This window comes from Hypanus sabinus, chromosome 6, assembly GCF_030144855.1.
Source record: "Hypanus sabinus isolate sHypSab1 chromosome 6, sHypSab1.hap1, whole genome shotgun sequence".
Taxonomy (NCBI): Eukaryota; Metazoa; Chordata; class Chondrichthyes; order Myliobatiformes; family Dasyatidae; genus Hypanus; species Hypanus sabinus.
In genome coordinates, this window is record NC_082711.1 from 57,679,801 (window position 1) to 57,702,934 (window position 23,134).

A 23,134-nucleotide genomic window follows, 5' to 3' on the forward strand; every position below is an offset into this window, starting at 1 on the left:
GGTCGAGACTTCCAGCAAAATGCTCAAATCTGCCAAGCAAACCATGTCACAGTACAAGGAAAGTTTGCAAAAGAAATAGAATTGTATTAGCATTTAGCTATTATCATTGACCTGCCAACAAAATACTCAACAAGGAATATATATATGTTTGTGTGTGTGTGTGTGTGTGTGTGTGTATAGTTTCAATATGTGATCAAATAAATTGTTGTGTTCTTTCATAATCAAATGTTCTGTACACACCCTTGGAGGTCGACCGTGGGGGCTGGGTGGATATGGGGTTGCAGGGGGCGGGGGTGGTGGTGCTACCTCCCCGAAATGAGCTTTTGCAAGGTGGGATGTCTGTTTTATATCTTAGTGCTGCAATGCTAAACCATCAGTTCACTTGATTATTATATCGTTTATAAATTATATCAGATTATTATAAGACTTTGCGTATTCAGGTTCAAGAGTACTTGGGCAAAGTTGGCAGCTTTCCCTTTTACGCGGGATGAGGACGGAAGGTAACTTTCACGATCACACCGATCATAGAAAGTGGAACTAATTAAATGTGTGCAGCTTCCCCGGAATTTTAAGATGACGTACCAACGACGTTCCTCGACAATTCTACACTTTTCTCGAGTCCTTTGGCTTGATCGTGTTATTGAAATTAACACATCGTACAGCGCGAATATTTTATTATTTAATCAGGAGATTGCAACCAGTGAATGCCTCTGTTTTCCCTCAGTAAACGGATGAAGGTTTGGAGGAGGCGGAAACTCTGACGGACAGATTCCGGTTGTGGTTGCCATGGTGCGGTGCGGCCCCGCGTTGCTGAGAAAGGTGCGTTAGTTCTATTCCGTTATCGCTCTGGTGGGCGCGAAGGAGCTGAGCCGATTGTATGGGTACGGGTGGAGCGGGGCGCGGTCCTAGGTCGGGGGCGAATGATTCGGGACGGCAGGCTGAGTTGCTCTGGTGCAAGGGTAGCGAATGTTAAAGCCTGTTGCGGGGGAAAGAGGTGGAAGTTATCATCGGTACAAGTTCCTTTCCAGACTAAAGAGCATCAGTTCTCTGTTGTCATGAGTTGGAATCCATCACAGGATTCCATCAAGCTGCATTTCTTGTAATTCCCGTAGGCACCTATGTATTCGGGACAAGATAATCAGAATCAGGTTTATAATCACTGACAAATATCGTAAAATTTGGTGTTTTGCAACCGCTTAAAGGCACTCAATATGTTCATTGTTGTTTTGACTGTAACATCGTCTTCACATTTCGGAACAGCTGATCCAGAAAACACCGTTTTGATTTCCTTCCTTAATTCACATGGAAAGCTACCAAGTATTGAAAGGCCTATATGGTGTAGATGCGGAAGGATGATACCATTATTAGGGGAGTCTAGGATTTAATGTCAGAACTTTAGAATAAAGGGACATTCCTTTAAAAACTGAGATGAAATGTAATTTCTACAGCCAAACCAAACAACATTACTACAGGGTCAAGGTGTACAACACAGTATGGACAGTCACACACAGCACAGACAGTCACAAACAGCACAAAACACACATAAGATTGCAAGCACACATAAAATCACAATCACATAGTAAAAGAGTCAAAAACTCACACTATCAATCCACAGTTGACCAATAAAGTCCATCTTCTCCAACCTGGATGCTACCCACCCCAGACAACACTGCAGCTTGAGACCATACCACACACATACAAGACTACAAGCCCATGTAGAATGTCAGAAGAAAAAAATACAACCACAGGAAATATATAGAAGACCCTTAGTCCATTGAAATCTTCACAGTGGACTTCCAATGTTTGGAAGCCAAACCATTGGGTGTACTTAAACCAGAGATTGATTGGTTAAGGGTTATGGGACGGAGGAGAGAAAATGGTGAATAAACAAAAATCATCCATGATTCAATAGTGGAGCAAACTTGATAGCCTACTTCGCTGTTATATCTTATTATTATCTCCAGTTGCTCCAGGTTCCTCCCAAGGAAGGAACTGATATCTGGAGGAACTGATTGATTTACATGCTGGCTGGGTCAATGGGTCAATTAACTGACTACTCTAAATTGCTCCTATATAGATGAGTTGAGCACAAGAGAGAAAATAATCACAAAAAAAAACCGAGATTGACTAGATCAGCCTGAGAGATTGATAGACCTAATAGCTTCAATGATTTTCTTTTTTTTATATAACAAGTTAATAATATTTCATTAAAAATCCTATCATTTTTTAAAACTCCAGTGAATGCAAGATTAAGTTGTCCAGGCCTTCTTTGCAACACATACTCTTCCTACTGGAAATATTGACAACACTTGATTATGAAGCTCTGATTATTTTGAACATCTGAAGGTTGCAAAAGACACTGAATCCTCCAGCAGTTTGGCTCCATTTAAAAGAAAAACTTTTTTGTATATCTATTAAATACCCCTGATCTACTTTCAATAGTAAACTTTATACGTTTAAATCTCAGTTTGAGAGGTAGAAAATTTAATGTATTGTACATGAACTGGATACTGCACTTCATAATAGTTCATATGAGTCCAAAAAGAAGACTGTCATATCCAGTGGGCAGTGGAGTGAGAGGTAGCAGAGTGATAGGGCTTAGGCAATAATGAGGTGAGGTAGGTTTACCTGTGTTAATTGCGGAAAGGAAGTATGTGTGTGAAGCCGATTTTTGTGCTGGGTGTCAGATGTGGGAGGTCCTGGAGTCTCCCAGCCTCTTAGATGGCCATATCTGCACCCGGTGTGTCGAGCTGCAGCTCCTCAGGGACCACGTTAGGGAACTGGAGATGCAGCTCGATGACCTTTGTCTGGTCAGGGAGAGTGAGGACGTGATAGAAAAAAGTTATAAGCAGGTGGTCACACCCGGGCCATGGGAGACAGACAAATGGGTAACAGTCAGGGGAGGGAAGGGGAAGAGTCAGGTTCTAGAGAGTACCCCTGTGGCTGTACCCCTTGACAATAAGTACTCCTGTTTGAGTACTGTTGGGGAGGTACAGCCTCCCTGCAGGAAGCAACAGTGGCCGTGCCTCTGGCACAGAGTCTGGCCCTGTGGCTCAGAAGGGTAGGGAAAGGAAGAGGAAGGCAGTAGTGATAAGGACTCTATAGTTAGGGGGTCAGACAGGTGATTCTGTGGATGCAGGAAAGAAACTCAGATGGTAGTTTGCCTCCTAGGTGCCAGGGTCTGGGAAGTTTCAAATTGCATCCACAATATCCTGCAGTGGGAAGGAGAACAGCTGGAGGTTGTGGTACATATTGGTACCAATGACATAGGTAGGAAAAAGGAAGAGGTCCTGTAAACAGACTACAGGGACTTAGGAAGGAAGTTGAGAAGCAGGACCACAATGGTAGTAATCTTGGGATTACTGCTTGTGCTACTTGACAGTGAGTATAGGTGGAGGATAAATGTGTGGCTGAGGGATTGGAGCAGGGGGCAAGGATTCAGATTTCTGGATCATTGGGACCTCTTTTGGGGCAGGTGTGACCTGTACAAAAAGGACAGGTTGCACTTGAAACCCTGGGGGATCAATACCTTGGCGGGGAGGTTTGCTAAGGCTGCTGGGGAGAGTTTAAACTAGAATTGTTGGAGGTGAGAACCGAACTGAAGAGACTGTGGAAGAGGTGGTTGGCTCACAAATAGATAAATTTTAGAGACAGTGTTTGAGGAAGGATAGGCAGGTGATAGAGAAGGGATGCGCCCAGACTGATGATTTGAGGTGTGTCTTTTTTAACACAAGGAGAATTGTAAACAAAGTGGATGAGCTTAGAGCGTGGATTAGTACCTGGAGTTATGACATGGTGGCCATTACAAACACTTGGATGGCTCAGGGACAGGAATGGTTACTTCAAGTGCCGGGTTTTAGATGTTTCAGAAAGGACAGGGAGGGAAGCAAAGGAGGTGGGGGCGTGGCACTGTTGATCAGAGATTGTGTCACAGCTGCAGAAAAGGAGGACATCATGGAGGGATTGTCTACGGAGTCTCTGTGGGTGGAGGTCAGGAACAGGAAGTGGTCAATAACTTTACTTGTCCTGACGAAGGGTCTCGGCCCGAAACATCGACAGCGCTTCTCCCTGTAGATGCTGCCTGACCTGCTGCATTCCACCTGTATGTGTTGCTTGACTTTCCAGCATCTGCAGATTTCTTCGTGTTTGCCTTTAAAATAACTTAGTGTTTTTTATAGGCTGCCCAATAGTTACAGGGACATCGAGAAGCTGACAGGGAAACAGATCCTAGAAAGGTGTAATAATAACACAGTTGTCATGATGGGAGATTTTAATTTCCCAAATATCAATTGGCATCTCCCCAGAGCAAGGGGTTTAGATGGGGTGGAGTTTGTTAGGTGTGTTCAGGAGGGTTTCTTGACACAAAATGTAGATAAGTTTACAAGAGGAGAGATTGTATTTGATTTGGTATTGGGAAATGAACCTGGTCAGGTGTCAGATCTCTCAGTGCGAGAGCATTTTGGAGATAGTGATCATAATTCTATCTCCTTTACAATAGCATTGGAGAGAGATAGGAACAGACAAGTTAGAAAAGTGTTTCATTGGAGTAAGCGGAATTATGAGACTATCAGGCAGGAAATTAGAAGCTTAAACTGGAAACAGATGTTCTCGGGGAAAAGTACAGAAGAAATGTGCCAAATGTTCAGGGGATATTTGTGTGGAGTTCTGCCTAGGTACCTTCCAATGAGCCAGGGAAGTTATGGTAGGGTGCAGGAACCATGGTGTACAAAAGCTGTAATAAATCTAGTCAAGAAGAAAAGAAAAGCTTACAAAAGGTTCAGAGAGCTAGGTTATGTTAGAGATCTAGTAGAATATAAGGCTAACAAAAAGAAGCTTAAGAAGGAAATTAGGAGAGCCAGAAGGGGCCATGAGAAGGCCTTGGAGGGCAGGATTAAGGAAAACCCCAAGGCATTCTACAAGTGTGTAAAGAGCAGGAGGATAAGGTGTGAAAGAATAGGACCTATCAAGTGTGACAGTGGGAAAGTGTGTATGGAATCAGAGGAAATAGCAGAGGTACTTAATGAATACTTTACTTCAGTATTCACTATGGAAAAGGATCTTTGTGATTGTAGTGATGACTTGCAGTGGACTGAAAAGCTTGAGCATGTAGATATTAAGAAAGAGGATGTGTGGGAGCTTTTGGAAAGCATCAAGTTGGATAGGTCGCTGGGAACGGATGAGATGTACCCCAGGCTACTGTAGGAGGTGAGGGAGGAGATTACTGGGCCTCTGGCGATGATCTTTGCATTATCAATGGAGACGGGAGAGGTTCCGAAGGATTGGAGGGTTGCTGATGTTGTTCCCTTATTCAAGAAAGGGAGTGGAGATATCCCAGGAAATTATAGACCAGTGAGTCTTACCTCAGTGGTTGAAAGTTGATGGAGAAGATCCTGAAAGGCAGGATTTATGAACATTTGGAGAGGTATAATATGATTAGGAGTAGTCAGCATGGCTTTGTCAAGGGCAGGTCCTGCCTTACGAGCCTGATTTAATTTTTTGAGGATGTGACTAAACACATTGATGAAGGAAGAACAGTAGATGTAGTGTATATGGAATTCAGCAAAGCAAAGCAAAGCAAAGTTACCCCATACAAGGCTTATTGAGAAAGTAAGGAGACATGTGATCCAAGGGGCCATTGCTTTGTGGATCCAGAACTGGCTTGCCCACTGAAGGCAAAGAGTGGTTGTAGGTGGGTCCTATTCTGAATGGAGGTCAGTGACCAGTGATGTGCCTCAGGGATCTGTTCTGGGACCCCTTCTCTTTGTGATTTTTATAAATGACATGGAGGAGGATATGGAACAATGGGTTTGTAAGTTTGCTGATTACAACGGTTGGAGGTGTTGTGGATAGTGTGGAGGGCTGTCAGAGGTTACAGCAGGACATTGATAAGATGCAAAACTGGGCTGAGAAGTGGCAGATGGAGTTCAACCCAGATAAGTGTGAAGTGGTTCATTTTGGTAGGTAAATATGGCAGAATATAGTATTAATGGTAAGACTCTTGGCAGTGTGGAGGATCAGAGGGATCTTGGGGTCTGAGTCCATAGGATGCTCAAAGCAGCTGCACAGGTTGACTCTGTGGTTAAGAAGGCATACGGTGTATTGGCCTTCATTAATCGTGGAATTGAATTTAGGAGCCGAGAGGTAATGTTGCCGTTATATCAAACCCTGGTCAGACCCCACTTGGAGTATTGTGCTCAGTTCTGGTCACCTCACTACAGGAAGGATGTGGAAACAATAGAAAGGGTGCAGGGGGGTGGAGTTTCAAGATGGCGACGTAAACATCTGCCTTTTAGGCGCTCTTCACTTTTCTAACTATAATCACCCTTTAATCAAATCTTTTCGAATTTAATCAAATGAGTTGATATTTTCGATTGACTTTTTTTTCCCTAAAACTATATTTGATCTAACTTTGCCGAACTTAAAATGGCTACAAGTAAGAAATCGTCTAAGGAGCCTTTATCTATCGACGCAATTTCTAATCTTCTGGACGTTAAATTTGCAAGTTTGGAAAACAAGATGGAAAGTAAAATGGCAAGTTTGGAAGATAACCTGGAAAGTAAAATGACAAGTTTGGAAAACAAGCTTACCACGAAAATGTCTGAACTTGAAGGAGCTGTTAAATCGCTTGATACTAAGTTTCAGTCGCAGGCAACGGATATTCAGCGGCATGAAGATAAGTTGGAGACTCTTGAAAAATTAATTGTTGAAAAAGCATGTACACTTGAGGAGTTGGATAAGAAGGTACAATCTACTCTTAAAGTTGTAAATCTGCATAAGTTCAAAATTACTGATCTCGAAAATCGATCTCGCAGACAGAATTTGCGAATTATCGGGTTTCCCGAAAAAATTGAGTCCGGTGATTTAACTGAATTTTTCTCTAAATTACTGTGGGAAATTTTCGGTGATGAAGGTTTGCAAACTAAACCTGTTATTGACCGTGCTCACAGAGTTGCGAGGTTTTCGTCTATGACTGATAAACCACGAGCGGTGATTGTTCGCCTTCATTATCCTCGTGAGAAAGAGCTTTTAATTCGATTAGCTCGTAAAAAAGGTATGATCTCTTACAATAACTTCAAATTTCGAATTGTTGAGGATTATTCTTATGAGGTTATGAGAGCCAGAATCGCTTTTAAACCAGTGATGGCAGAGATTTATTCGATTGGACTTAAACAAGTTTTAATGTATCCAGCGAAGCTTAGAATTACGCTGAGCGACAACAATCAGCAAATTTTTAACACTCCGGAAGAAGCGAAGAAATTTGTTGAAGAATTTCGATCTTCTACTGCAACTTGAACTATGTGTTATGTGGAAGATTTTTCGGAGAGAGGATATCTTTCTATCTTAAGTTTTAACCTACGAAGCTGGGTTATAACTTTTTATTTTGATCTATGGATCTGGCTTTTTTTTACTATCATCATTGTTTATAGATGTTCTTTTTAACTTTTATAATATCTTTATTTTCTTTATGTTTTGGTTATATACGTTTATATTTTGCAATAATGATTTACTTTTTTTTAAATGTCGTTTCTTTTTCCCGTAAGATTCTGTTTTTTTGTAAGTATTTATTTGTTTGCCTGTACTCAGAAATGGGACGAATGTTTCGGATTTTTGGTCTTTTTTTTATATATATTGTACTGTTTATTATATCCTTTTTTTTAAAATCTTATTTTGTCTTTTAATAGATTGCTGAACTCACATTTGTATTTAGTAATATGGCTTTTTCAAAATGGCGTTTCTTCTTCCCATAAGTCTTTGCTCTTGAAATGTCATCTTGTATTTGAACACGGGATTTTTTTTTAAAGGTATATTACACTTTTAAATTTTGATGTTTATACTTTTTTTTATTAATGATTGTTTTATTATATTTTTTTTTATTCTGATTGATATATATATTTTTTTGCAACTCTATATCTTAATTTGGGTGTTATATAGTTTTCTTTTAATCTTTTTATAGAGCTGCCATCTTGAAATGGGGGTAATATTAGTATTAGATTATGCGCTTGCCGCTTGGCTTTTTTTCAAAGGGTGGGGGGAGGGGGGAGGGATCTTTTTTCACGCTTTTGCTTTTTATTTTTTTGCTTTTAGTTTATGGGCCGACTTTAAATTATTAATATTGTTGAGGTGTCATGTTCTCCGGTTGCTCCTGAATCAATTTTCCTCCTTCCTGAATTGTGGGTTATGTGTCTTTTTAACCTTTTATGATACACACAACTAATATTAGTATGATGGATAAATCTGTTAATTTTATCTCCTGGAATACTAATGGTTTAAATCATCCGATTAAACGTAAAAAAATATTTAAAGTATTCCATAGACTAAATGCTAATATTATTTTTGCACAGGAGACCCATATCAGGAGGGAGGATAATCAACGTTTTTTTAGGTTCTGGGAGGGTCAACAATTTCACTCGAATTGTACCGCTAAAATTAGGGGTGTGTCTATTTTTATAGACCCCTCAATATCGTTTACACATCATGAAATTATTTCTGACCCACAGGGTAGGTTTTTGTTGATAACTGGCTTACTTTTCCATCGGAAAGTTGTTCTAGTTAATATTTCTGCTCCAAACTTTGACTGCCCTGAATTTTTTAAACGTTTATTTACTTCCCTTCCTAATCTAAATGAATATATATTGATAATGGGTGGAGATTTTAATTGTTGTTTGAATCCTTCGATGGATAGATCTAAACCTATTCGTACTCTTCCGAACAGATCAGCCCTACTTATTAATTCGTTTATGGTTGATTCGGGAATTACAGAAATATGGCGGTTTTTGAATCCTAAAGATAAAGAATTTTCATTTTTTTCACATGTATATCATAGCTATTCTAGAATTGACTATTTTCTTATTGATCATCGGTTATTAACGGATGTTATTGATTGTAAATATGATTCTATTACTATTTCGGATCATGCACCTTTGAAGTTATCTATTAAGATTTCGGACTATTCCAATAATATCAGATCTTGGAGGCATAACGCTACTTTGCTTCAAGACCCAGAATTTATCACCTATATAAAACAACAAATTGACTTGTTTTTCTCAACAAACTGTACTGAAGAAATCGACAGAGGAATACTTTGGGACTCTTTTAAGGCTTTTATTCGTGGACAAATTATCTCATATTCTGCTGGTAAAAGAAAACAAAGATATTTAGATATTGCTTTATTAGTGGATAAAATCAAGGAAATTGATAAGATTTATTCCGTGACTCCTACCAAAGAACTTTATAAGAAGAGAGTTGAGCTTCAAATGGAACATAGTTTACTATTATCTTCTTCAATTGAAAATCAATTAATTAGGACCAGGGCTCAATTCTATGTTCACAGTGATCGTACTGGTAAACTGTTAGCTAATCAATTAAAAGCTATCTCGACTAAGCGACAAATTATTAAAATTCGCAAACAAGACGGTAATTTAACTACTGATCATAAATTAATAATACCTTTCAAGATTTTTATAAATCTCTATATCAATCAGAATTTGATGGTGACCAGTCCATGATAGATAATTTTTTTAACAATTTGAATATTCCTAAACTGATAGATGAAGACCATAGCCTGTTAGATGCTCCTATCTCTATGGTGGAAATAGGAGAGGCTATCTCATCAATGAATTCAGGGAAAGCTCCTGGTCCTGATGGTTATATAGTAGAATTTTTTAAAACTTTTTCTTCTTTGCTCTCTCCTTGGTTATGTGAAATTTTTAATGATGTGTTTGCTAAGAAGAGATTACCTCAATCTTTTTATGAGGCTAATATCTCTCTAATTCTCAAAAAAGATAAAGATCCTACTTTATGTACATCTTATCGCCCTATATCACTATTAAATGTAGATTCTAAGATTCTTACAAAAATTTTAGCCATTAGATTAGAAAAAGTACTATCACAGATTATTTCAGAAGATCAAACTGGTTTTATGAGGAATCGGTATTCCTTTTTTAATGTTAGAAAATTGATTAATATAATTCATACTTCACCACCCACAATCCCAGAATGTGTTATCTCATTAGATGCTGAAAAAGCTTTTGACAGAGTTGAATGGACATACTTATTTAATACATTGAGAAATTTTAATTTTAGTCCTAACTTTATATCATGGATTAAATTAATATATTATAAACCTGTTGCTTCTGTTCTTACAAATAACTATAGATCCTTTTTTTTTCAATTATCTCGTGGTACGAGACAAGGCTGTCCCTTAAGTCCTTTATTATTTAATATTGCATTAGAACCTTTAGCTATTGCTATTCGTGAATCTCCTAATATTTTTGGTATTACCCGTAATGAGAAGTTATACAAATTATCACTTTATGCTGATGACTTGCTGTTATATATTTCTGACCCTGATAGGTCTATTCCCGCTATTTTATCCTTGTTGGTTCAATTTGGTATTTTTTCTGGTTATAAACTAAACTTAGATAAGAGTGAATTATTTCCTTTAAATGCACAAACTTTATTGAGTGATAGGATACCATTTAAAGTTGTTACTGATAACTTTACCTATTTAGGTATAAAAATTACCAAGAAATATAAAGATTTATTTAGATTGAATTTTTTACCTATGCTTCATCAAATTCAACAACTTACTACAAGATGGTCTCCTTTGTTTTTATCATTAATTGGTCGGATTAATGCTATTAAAATGATGATTTTACCGAAATTTTTATACTTATTTCAAGCCCTACCAGTTTTTATCTCTAAATCTTTTTTTGATAACATTGATTCAAAAATTTCCTCATTTGTGTGGCAAAATAAAAACCCTAGGTTAAGCAAAAAGCAATTACAAAAATCTAAAAAAGATGGTGGTTTAGCTTTACCTAATTTTAGATTTTATTATTGGGCAAATAATATTCGTAATTTAATGTATTGGAAACTAGATTTGGATTCACCACTGTGCCCACAGTGGGTAAATTTGGAATGCAATGAGGTAAAGGGATATTCTCTATTCTCTGTTCTTGGTTCTTGTCTTCCTGCTGATTTAGTTAAATTTAATAAACAAATATCTAATCCTGTTATTAAACATACATTACGAATTTGGTTTCAATTTCGTAAGTTTTTTACTTTGAAAAACTTTGCTCTTGATAGCCCTATCTTACTTAATTTCTTTTTCAAACCCTCTTGGACAGATCAAGCTTTTAACATATGGAAAAGGAAAGGTATAAAATGTTTTCGTGATCTTTTTTTTGAAGATACTTTGATGTCATTTGACCAACTTTCCAACAAATTTGAATTACCTAAATCTAATTTTTTCAGATATTTACAAATTAGAAATTTCTTACATAAAGTTTTACCATCTTTTCCTAATTCAACTTTGGTGGACTTTACAGATTTGATTTTTACCTTAAATCCTTGTCAGAAGGGATTAGTAGCTTTTATTTATAATATGATTATGAAGATACAACCAGAAATATCAGTTAGAATTAAACAAGAATGGGAAAAAGAACTTCGATATAATATATCAACAGATAAATGGGAAAAAATTTTGCAAATGGTTAATTCTTCTTCTATATGTGCTAAACATGCCTTAATACAATTTAAAATTGTACATAGAGCAAGATAAACTTGCTCGATTCTATTCTCATATTAACCCTCAATGTGACAGATGTCATTCAGAAGTGGCCTCATTGACCCATATGTTTTGGTCATGTCCCACTTTACATAATTACTGGAAGGACATATTTACTACTCAATTTGGAATATAGATTTGGAATATAGATTTACAACCTCATTTTATTACTGCAATTTTTGGCATACCAAATGAAGATGGTAATCAGTTTTCCCCTTCAATTAGACGAATGATTGCTTTTGTAACATTAATGGCCAGAAGGTCTATATTACAAAATTGGAAAGAAGTAAATCCTCCTACCACGTTTCAATGGCTTTCTCAAACTATTTCTTATCTGAGCCTGGAAAAAATTAGAAGCACTATTTTTGACATCAATTAAATTTGAAGAAACTTGGAGACCGTTTATTCGACATTTTCATATGAATTAATTTGGCCTTTTCCAGACCTTCTTTCTGCTTATTCATGTTCAGGTATGGAGTTCTGGAGTTTGTTGACACTATCATATACTTGTAAATTATTATTATTGCCCATGTTAGTTTAGTGTTTTATTTTTCTTAATATATACTTTTTTTCACATATTTTCAAATTTTTTTTTCTCTCTTTTAATGGTTATTTTTGTTTTTTTTCATATATAATCATATGGACTTGATTGACTAAGGTATTCTCTTCTGTTGATGTTTAATAGGATATTGTTATCTTATTATCAATGTGATTTCAAGTCTATTGTACTCATAATTTACTCATTATTATGTTATTTTTTTGTGTATATATGAAAATCAATAAAAAGATTGAAAAAGAAAAAAAAAAGAAAGGGTGCAGAGGAGATTTACAAGGACGTTGCCTGGATTGGGGAGCATGCCTTATGAGGATAGGTTGAGTGAACTCGGCCTTTTCTCCTTGGAGCGACGGAGGACGAGAGGTATATAAGATGATGAGAGGCAATGATCGTGTGGATAGTTGGAGGCTTTTTTCCATGGGTTAAAATGGTTGCCGCAAGAGGACACAGGTTTAAGGTGCTGGGGAGTAGGTACAGAGGATATGTCGGGTAAGTTTTTTACGCAAAAAGTTGTGAGTGCGTGGAATGGGCTGCCAGCAATGGTGGTGGGGGCAGATACGATAGATTCTTTTAAGAGACTTTTCGATAGATACATGGAGCTTAGAAGAATAGAGGGCTATGTGTTAGCCTAGTAATTTCTAAGGTAGGGACACGTTCGGGGCAACTTTGTGGGCCAAAGGGCCTGTATTGTGATGTAGGTTTTCTATGTCTCTCTGTATTGGACTGTCTGTCCACTTCTTATCTAGCTCTGTCCCCCTTTTCCCTGCTCAACTGTTTTTACAGTAGTTTAGTGAGCCATTGCCCTTCCTAAGTGCCATGTAATTGCATTTTAACAGTAACAGTTCTTTTGCTTTGTAAATTGAGTAATTTGTGGAAGTAGAGTGGATTTCTTTAGTACAAAGAATAACAGTTTTTGATGCATGTATCTTTTAATGGGATACAGAACATTACAAATTCTATTGTCTAGAATGATTGCTTTCACCATGTTAACCAGTGAAAGATAATGATGCAAAAAGTTTGGGGAAAAATATGTTGTGAATTTGTTGAGCATCCAATAAAATATTCTTTCCAATATTCTTTTTGCAGTATGGCAACTTTATTGATAATCTTAGACTATACATCCGTGGGGGCACTGGTGGAATGGGCCTCCCCCGACTTGGAGGTGAAGGTGGAAATGGTGGGAATGTCTTGGTTGTTGCACAAGATGGAATAACCTTGAAGATGATCAAGGATAAATATCCAACTAAACGTTTTGCAGCTGGTGTTGGTGCTAACAGCAGGTATGACTTGTTTATAACTGTTAGGTTTTGAAACAAACTGATAATATAATATTTAGCATTTGAGTTTTTGGTCAAAAGTTATTTCTCTCCTTGTTAAGTGTACTCCCATTTCAAGAACTGAATGAATCTGAAGTTTTTAAAATAATATGCAGCCATTAGAGACACATGTATAATATATTTACAGTTCTGGGCTATGAAGCTGTTTAACACTGACTCAGAAGGGGATATAATGGGGCTGATGACCAAATTGATGGAGATTGATGCATGTACCTAAGAAGAGATGAGGAAATTTGGGAAAAGGTTTTACTTGCTATAGTATATCTTTCTAGTGTAATATCATTTTTGTAACACTGATCATATGAAGAATGACTGGGTTATTTTTCTATGTTAGTAATAGTGAATGCAAGAAAGTTATTCTCATATATAAAAAGGTAATTACTGCTTCTGTTGCATCTGTATGCTTTTGAGACTTCAGATACTGAAAGACACCTCAAGACACTGGGGCGATAATAGAAGAGCTAACTTCAATAAATCTTCTAGATTCACAGATAAATGTCTTCACCCCACCTGACAACCCAGAATTCAAAGTTCGAAGTACATTTATTATCAAAGTATGTATACATTATGTACCCCTGAGATTTGTCTCCTTACAGGCAGCCACATAACAAAGAAACCCAAAAGAACGACAAACACCCAATGTGCAGAGAGAGAGAGGGACTGGGGAAAAAAACACATCATGCAAACAATAAAAGTAAGCAAATGGCATTTAGAGTGAAAGTGAGTTCTCCAACACAAAGCCCAGAGCAGGACGCAGCCTCGGCCTGAGTGCAGAGCAGAGTAAATGTTGTGGAGCCCACAGATGATAGCCTGGATCAGCAGTAGGAAGCCTCAGTGCAATGCAGTGCAGAGCAGAGTAATGGTCGCTGAGCAGCGAGCAGATCTGGCTTGACCCCTGCCTCTGGTCTCGACACCTTGCCTTTTCAATCCATCTGGCTTCGCATTTAAATCATCCAAACATTCGTTCCTCGACTAAAGATCCAAGCTCTGGCACATTGATATGCCACAGATTTCGGCTTGTACCTGACCTTTCCAAATCATCCTGGTGCTTAGACCGATCAAATCTCGCTCTTAGTTTAGGTGGATGGGCCTTGAATCTGCTCAATTCTCCATGAATATGCCTTAACCTTACCTTGACTGTACCTTGAAAGTGCCTCAATCTCACCCCAACTTTGCCTTGCAACTGCATGATTCGACCCTTGATTTAGCCTCACCTTCTCTCACCTCTTCATTGTTTGCAGTGATAATTTTTTTTATATAGGAAAGCGTTATTAATAAAGTATTTAGTTGTGTTTTATATGGTGAGAGTGAGCGTTCGGCACAGACTGGAAGGGCCGAGATGGCCTGTTTCCATGCTGTAACTGTTATATGGTTATTCATTGTTTTGTTAACCACCAGTAAGTAGTCACTCACCGTCAAAAGCGCCATCTTAAGCCAGAACTGGAGACTTATTAGAATCAGATTTATTATCACCACCTTATATGCCATGAAATGTATTGCTTTGTGGCAGTGGTTTAGCACAAATACAGCATATGACATTATTATTAATTACAAATACATAAAAGCAGTGCAAATAAAAGGAATAACTCCATGTCAAAGTAGACAGAAGAAAAGATTCAACAATGTTTATGGTACCACAGTTACGTAACAGTTAGTTTAATGCTATTACAGCCTGGGACATACTGGAGTTTGGAGTTTATTTCCAGCATTGTCTGTTAGGAATTTGTACGTTCTCCCTGAGAAACACGTGGGCTTCCTCTGGGTGCTCCAGTTTCTTCTCACAATTCAAAGATGTACCAGTTAGTAAGTTAATTGGTAATTGTAAGTTGTCCTGTGATTAGGCTAGTGTTAAATAGGTGGGTTATCATTGTAGGCAGGTTTGCTAAAGCTGGTGGGGAGGGTTTAAACAAATTTGGCAGGGAGTCGCGAGATGGAGTGATAGGGCTGAGGATGGGGTAGTTGGAATATAATAAGATGCATTGTGTAGTGAGACTGTGAGGGAGGACAGGTAGACGATAGGGCATAATTGCAGTCAGTGTGATGAATTGAAGTATAACATGGGGTAGAATCGAAAAGGATGATGAATACAGGTCTAGAAGTGTAATCTTTGAATGTACACAGTATGCAGAATAAAGTAGATGATTTTGTATTGCATATAAAGTTCGGCACGTATGACGTTGTGGACATCACCAAGTCATGGCTGAAAGAAGATTATAGTTAGGAGCTTAACATCTCAGGTTATACATTGTATCAAAAATATGGGCAGGTAGGCAAAGTGTTTGGGGTAGCTCTACTGGTGAAAAAATGAAATCAAATCCTTAGATATGATGTAGGATCAGAAAATGTAGAATCCTTGTGGGTTGAGTTAAGAAACTGCAAGGGTAAAAAGACCCTGATAAGAGGTATATACAGGCCTCCAACCAATAGCCAAGGTGTGCAATGAGGGGAGATTTGATAGAGGTATATAAAATTATGATGATTATAGATAGAGCGAATGCAAGCAGGCTTTTTCCACTGAGGTTAGGGGAGAAAAAAACCAGAGGACATGGGTTAAGGGTGAAGGGGGAAAAGTTTAAAGGGAACATTTAGGGGGGGGCTTCTTCACACAGAGAGTGGTGGAAGTGTGGAATGAGCTGCCAGATGAAGTGGTAAATGCGGGCTCACTTTTAACGTTTAAGAAAAACTTGGACAGGTACATGGATGAGAGGTGTATGGAGGGATATGGTCCAGGTGCAGGTCAGTGGGACTAGCCAGAAAAATGGTTCGGCACAGCTAAGAAGGACCAAAAGGCCTGTTTCTGTGCTGTAATGTTCTATGTGGAGTAGGAATTACAATCGGAAGTAGAAAAGGCATGTAAAAAGAGCAATGTTACAATGGTCTTGGGGATTTCAATATTCAGATAGATTGGGAAAATCAGGTTGGTGCTGGGTCCCAACAGAGGGAATTTGTAGAGTGTCTATGAGATGGCTTTTTAGAGCAGTTTGTAGTTGAGCCCACTAGGGGGAAAGGCATTTCTGCATTGGGTGTTGTGCCATGAATTAGATTTGATTAGGGAGCTTAAGGTAAAGGAACCATTAGGACAGTGTGGTCCTAATATGATAGGATTCACTCTGCAGTTTGAGAGGGAGGAGGTAAGGTCCGATATATCAGTGAATTGCAGAGCAAATACAAAGGGAATTACAGAGGTATGAAAGAGGAGCTGGCCAAAGTTGATTGGATGGGGATACTAGCAGGGATGACAGCAGAATAGCAATAGCTGGAGTTTCTGGCGGCAATTCAGAATACGCAGAAGATACATCCCAAAGCCGAAGAAGTATTCTAAAGGGAGGAGAAGCATTCCCATGCAAGTCCGACAAAGAGCTTTAAAAAGCATGAAGTTTTTCTGCGGGAGTCATTGATTGGAGTACTCCAGAGATGTAGGAGAAGTGGTTCTGCGCAAGTCTGGCGAAGAGCTTTAGAAACCCAGTCTCCATAAAAGAGGTCTACCATTTAGTGGTGCAGTTGTCATTGGAGTGGTCGGAGTCAGAGTGGTAAGGCTTTGGGTCCACGGGGCTTAGTCGGATATAGGTGGAGGCAAGATAAGTAGGTAAGTTCATTCCTTATTTCTTATTTAACTCTTGAGAAAATAGTGTCTACAGGGCCAGTTTTCTGTACTGGGTGTCAGATGTGGGATTTCTAGGAGACTACCAGCCTCCCCAGTGGCCAAATCTGTATCAGGAGCATCAAGATGCAGCTCCTTAAGAACTATGTTAAAGAACTGGACCTGTAGCTCAATTACCTTTGGCTATTTAGGGAAGGTGAAGAGACGATAGACAGGATTTACAGGGAGGTAGTCACACCAAGGCTACAGGAGACAGCTAAGTGGGTGACTGTCAGGAGAGGGAAGGGAGAAAGTCAGATAGTTGAGAGCACCACTGTGGCCATCCCACTCAACAGTAAGTACTTCATTTTGAGTACTGTTGATGGGGGGAGGGGTGGAAGCGACCTACTTGGGGAAGCAACAACGGCCACGACTCTGGCACTAGGTCTGGCCCTGTGGCTCAGAAGGGTAGGGAACTAAGAGGATGGAGTAATGGGGGACAGATAGGCGATTCTGCGGATATGCAAAAGAAATACTGATGGTAGTTTACCCCCCAGGTGCCAGGGTCCATGATGTTTCTGAACACATCCACAGTATCATGAAAAAAGATGGTGAGCAGCCAGAAGTCGTAGTACATATTGGTATCAATGACATGGATAGAAAAAGGGAGGAGGTCCTGAAAAAAGAATACAGGGAATTGGGAAAGAAGCTGAGAAGCAGAATCTCAAGGGTAGTAATCTCGGGAATCTGAGAGGGACTAATATTCTTCTGGGCAGTTTTACTAGAGCTATTGGGAGTGGTTTAAACTAATGTGGCAGGAGAATGGGAATCAGTATGATAGAATTGAAGATGAGCCAACAGATTTACAAGTAGGTGACGGATATAACATGAATGTTAGGAAGAACAAGACAATAATTGGGTACAAATGAAGATGGAGCAAAGAGTTAAATTGTAGAGGCAAGATTCAAAAGGGCTAAGAATGCAGGACTGCAGGTGCAGTATTTAAATGCGTGTACCATTCTGAATGAAGTGGACAAACTCGTCTCACAATTAGAGATTGCTCGGTACACAGCATCACTGAATTGTGGTTGAAAGAAGGCTATAGTTGGAAGCTTAATATCAAAGGACATTCTTTGCACCAAGAGGACAGGCAGGAAGGCTTAGGCAGTGGTGTGGCTCTGTTGGTATGAGATGGAATTAAATCTTTAAAAAGAGGTGACATAGGACCAGAGAATGTTGAATCTTTCTGAGCAGAGATAAGAAACTGCAAGGGTAAAAAATTAATTATAGGAATCATATAGACCTTCAAATATGGCCAAGATGTGGGGTTGAGATTGCAAAGGGAGCTGGAAAAGGCATGTAATAAGGGTAATGACACAATTGTGTGATTTCATTATGCAAGGGGATTGGGAAAATCAGGTTGGTGTCAGAATGCAAGAGGAGAAATTTGTTGAATGCCTGCGAGATTACTTTTTAGAGCAGCTTGTGCTTGAGCCTACTAGGGGAAAGGCTATCTTAGATTGGGTGCTGTGTAATAACCCAGATTTTATTAGGAAGCTTAATGTAAAGGAACCTTTAGGAGGCAGTGATCATAATATGATTGAAATCTTCCTGCAATTTGAGAGGGAGAAGCATAAGTCAGATGTATCAGTATCACAATGGAATAAAAAGGAATTAAAGAGACATGAGAGAGAAGCTTGCCCGGTTGGATTGGAGGAGGATACTGGCAGGGATGATGGCAGAGCAGATGGCTGAAGATTCCAGGAATAGTTCACAAGATACAGGATAGATATGTCCCACAGAAGAAATTGTTCTCAAATGGCAGGGCTGGGCAACAGTGGCTGACAAGGGAAGTTAAGGACTGCATAAAAATCAAGGAAAGGGCATATAAAGTAGTAAAATTGAGTGTGAAGTTGGATGATTAGGAAGCTTTGAAAAGCTGACAAAAGGCAACAAAGGAAGCTATAAGAAGGGAAAACATGAAATATGAGGACAAAGTAGTCAATGCTATAAAGCGGGATACTAAAAGTTTTTTTTCAGTTGTATATTGAGTGAGAGATGATATTACGCGCACCAATCCTCATAGAAGGATCAGAAGTAAAGAGAGTGAGCAGCTTCCAGTTCCTGGGTGTCAAGATCTCTGAGGATCTAACCTGGTCCCAACATACTGATGCAGTCATAAAGAAGGCAAGATAGCGGCTATATTTTATTAGGAGTTTGAAGAGATTTGGCAGTCAACAAATACACTCAAGAACTTCTATAGTTGTACTGTGGAGAGCATTCTGGAAGGCTGCATCACTGTCAGGTATGGAGGGGCTACTGTACAGGACCAGAAGAAGCTGCAGAAGGTTGTAAATCTAGTCAGCTCCATCTTGGGCACTAGCCTACAAAGTACCCAGGACGCCTTTAAGGAGCGGTGTCTTAGAAAGGCAGTGTCCATTATTAAAGACCTCCAGCACCTAGGACATTGCCTTTTCTCACTGTTACCATCAGGTAGGAGATACAGAAGCTCGAAGGCACACACTCAGTGATTCAAGAACAGCTTCTTCACCTCTGCCATCCGATTTCTAAATGGACATTGAAGCTTTGGACACTACTTCACTTTTTTAATATATAGGATTTCTGTTTTTGCACATTTTTAAATAATCTATTCAATATGCGTACGTTTGTAATTGATTTCCTTGTTTATTTATTATTATGTGTTACTTACTATTTTTTCGCTCTCTGGTAGCTTATGTATTGCATTGAACTGCTTCTGCTAAGTTAACAAATTTCACATCACATGCTGGTGATAATAAACCTGATTCTGATTCTGATTCTGGACCACTGGAAAATGATGCTGGTGAACTATTAATGGGGGACAAAGAAATGGCAGATGAATGGGTACTTGGTATTGGTCTTCACTGTGGAAGACACTAGCAGTGTGCCAGAGGTCCATGAGTGCCAGGGAACAGGAGTGAGTACCATTGCTATTACGAAGGAAAAGGTGCTAGGCAAAATCAAATATATTAAGTTGGATAAGTCACCTGGACCAGATGGACTACATCCCAGAGTCCAGAGTGGTTGCTGAAGAGATAATGGATGCATTGGTCATGATCTTTCAAGAATCACTTGATTTTGGCATGGTCCCAGAGGACTGGAAGTTTGCGAATGTCACTCCACTCTTTAAGAAAGGAGAAAGTTTAAAACAAAGGAAATTGTAGACCAATTAGCCTAACCTCAGTGGTCGGGGAAGTGTTGGAGTCTATTCTTAAGGATGAAGTTTTGAGGTATTTGGAGACCAATGATAAAATACGTCAGTCAGCATGGTTTCTGTCAAGGGATATCTTGCCTGACAAATCTGTTAGGACTTCTTTGAGGAAGTAATAAGCAGGATGGACAATGGAGAGGCAGTAGGTGTAATTTACTTGGATTTTCAGAAGGCATTTGATAAGGTGCCACACATGAGGCTGCTTAACAAGATAAAATCCTATGGCGTTATAGGAAAGATACTGGCATGGAAGTTGGCTGACAGGCAGGAGAGAAGTGAGTGGGAATAAAGGGGGCCTTTTCTGGTTGGCTACCAGTGACTAGTGGTGTTCCTTAGGGGTCAGTATTGGGACTGCTACTTTCCACATTGTTTGTCAGTGATTTAGATAATGGAATTGGCTGCTTTGTGGCAAAGTTTACGGATGACACAAATATAGGTGGAGGGGTAGGTAGTGCTGCAAAAGCAAAGCGATTGCAGCAGGAACTAGACATATTGGAAGAACGGGCAAAAAAGTGGTAGATGGAATACAGTGTTGGGAAATGTATGATAATGCATTTTGGTAAAAGGAACAAGAGTGCAGGCTATTATCTAAATGGGGAGAAGCTTCAAACATCAGAGTTACAGAGAGACTTGGGAGTCCTCGTGCAAGACACCCAGAAGGTTAATTTACAGGTTGAGTCTGTGGTATAGAAGGCAAATGCAAAATGTTAGCATTATTTTAAGGGGAATGGAATATAAAAGCAAGGAGATAATGCTGAGCTTTTATAAGACACTAGTCAGACACTTGTCAACAGTTTTGGACCCCATATCTCAGAAAGGATGTGTTGTCATTGGAGGTTCATGGGGATGATTCTGGGAATGAAGGGGTTAACATATGAGGAGTGTTTGGCAGCTTTGGGCCTGTACTCACTGGAATTTAGAATGCGGGGTGGGGGTGCACGGTGATGGGATCTCATTCAAACTTACTGAATGTTGAAAGGACTAGATAAGGTTGATGTATAGAGGATGATTTCTATTGTGGGGGTATCCAGAACTAGAGGGTGACCTTTTAGAACAGAGGTAAGGAGGACATTTTTTGGACAGAGAGTAGTGAATCTGTGGAATGCTCTGCCACAGACCATGGTGGATGCCAAGTCCATGAGTATATTTAAGGCAGAAGTTGATAGTCTTCTGATCGATCAGGGCATCAAAGGATATGGCAAGAAGGTAGGTGTATGGGGTTGAGTGGGATCTGGGATCAGCCATGATGGAATGCGCAGAGAGACTTGATGGACTGAATAGCCTAATTCTGCTCCTATGATTTTATGATCTTATGGGAGGATGAGGCAACCAGAGCTGACAAGGGAAATCAAAGACAGCATTAAAAAGAAAAGTGAGGGCATATAATATAGCAAAAATTGGTGGGAAGTTAGAGGATTGGGAAGCTTTTAAAAACTAATGTAAGGCAACTAAAAAAGCCAAAAGGAGAGAGAAGCTGAACTATGAAGGTAAGCTCACCAATAATATGAAAGAGGATACCAAAAGTTTTTTTTAGGTATACTAAGTAAAAGAGAGGCAAGAGAAGATATGGGACCATTGGAAAAAGGCACTGGAGAGGTAGAAATGGAGGTTGAACTGAATAGATATTTTAAATCAGTTTACTGTTGAAGACACTAGCAGTATGCCAGAAATTCGAGATTGTCAGAGGACAGAAGTGAGTATAGTTGTTATTACTAAGGAGAAGTTGATTGGGAACCTGAAAGATCTGAAGATAGATAAGTCACCTGGACCAGATGAACTGTACCTCAGGGTTCTGAAAGAGATATCTAAACTGATTGTGGAGAATTCTTTTAGAAGGGAGAAAGGCAGAAGAAAGGAAATTATAGGCCTGTTAGTCTGATTTCACTGGTTGAGAAAATTTGGAATCATTAAGGATGAGGTTTTGGGATATTTGGAGGCACATGATAAAATTGGTCAAAGTCATCATGGCTTCCTTAAGGGAAAATCTTGCCTGACAAATCTGTTGGAATTCTTTGAAGAAATAACAGGCAGGATAGGCAAAGGATGTCAGTGGATGTCATTAATTTGGATTTTCAGTAGACCTTCGACAGACAGGTTAATGCTCATGCAGTTACTTAACAGCTAGCATGGGTAGAAGATTTGGCTCACTGGCAGATTATAAATAATTTTAAAAATATAAAAAATTATAATCAAAGATTATAAATAAAAGGCGCCTTTTTCTGGTTGGCTGCTGGTGTCTAGTGGACTCCCTCAGGGGTCTATGTTAGGACTGTTTCTTTTCATGTTATGTATCAGTGATTTGGATATCAGAATTGATGGCTTTGTGCCCAAGTTTGTGGATGACATGACAATAGGTGGAGAGCAGGTGGTGTTGAGGAAGCACAGAGTCTGCAGAAGGACTTGGACAGTTTTGGAGAATGGCAAAGAAGTGGCAGATGGAATATAGTGTTGGGAAATGTATGGTTATGGACTTCAATAGAAGAAATAAAGGTATAGACTATTTTCTAAATGGGGTGAAAATTTAAAAATTTGAGGTGCAAAAAGACGTTGGAGTCCTCATGCAGGTCCTATGGTGTTCTTTGTTGTTGGATACTGCAGCTTGGAGGGCTGAATGACCTGTTCTGTGCTATATCTTGAAAGAGATTATTAAATGAATACAAGTCTTCTTGGTAAAATGCAACATCTTCACTGAGTCTTGGTCTGTATTTTCATTGTGTTCTTAATAATCTACAGTGAAAAGAAACACAAAGTAGTCTGTTGTTTTATATTAAAAAAACCTAAACTGGAACCAGAAAAATTTATGATAAGTAATACAAATGGTAAACTCATAGGAGTGTTGAAA

At 39.0% G+C, this 23,134-nt stretch overlaps 1 protein-coding gene across 2 annotated transcripts in view; it reads left to right on the forward strand.

Moving 5' to 3' along the window:
• The first annotated feature begins 640 nt into the window (after positions 1–640).
• Positions 641–23,134, forward strand: part of gtpbp10 (GTP-binding protein 10 (putative)) — a 56,120-nt gene continuing 33,626 nt past the window's right edge. The window contains exons 1-2 of one of the 2 annotated variants that reach the window (XM_059972208.1): positions 641–819; positions 13,212–13,405. In XM_059972208.1, the coding sequence (XP_059828191.1) occupies positions 787–819; positions 13,212–13,405 (227 nt within the window). In that variant the 5' untranslated portion in view covers positions 641–786. Of the gene's footprint in view, positions 820–12,325; positions 12,489–13,211; positions 13,406–23,134 lie in introns of those variants that run through there. The other variant, XM_059972209.1, reaches the window with a different exon arrangement.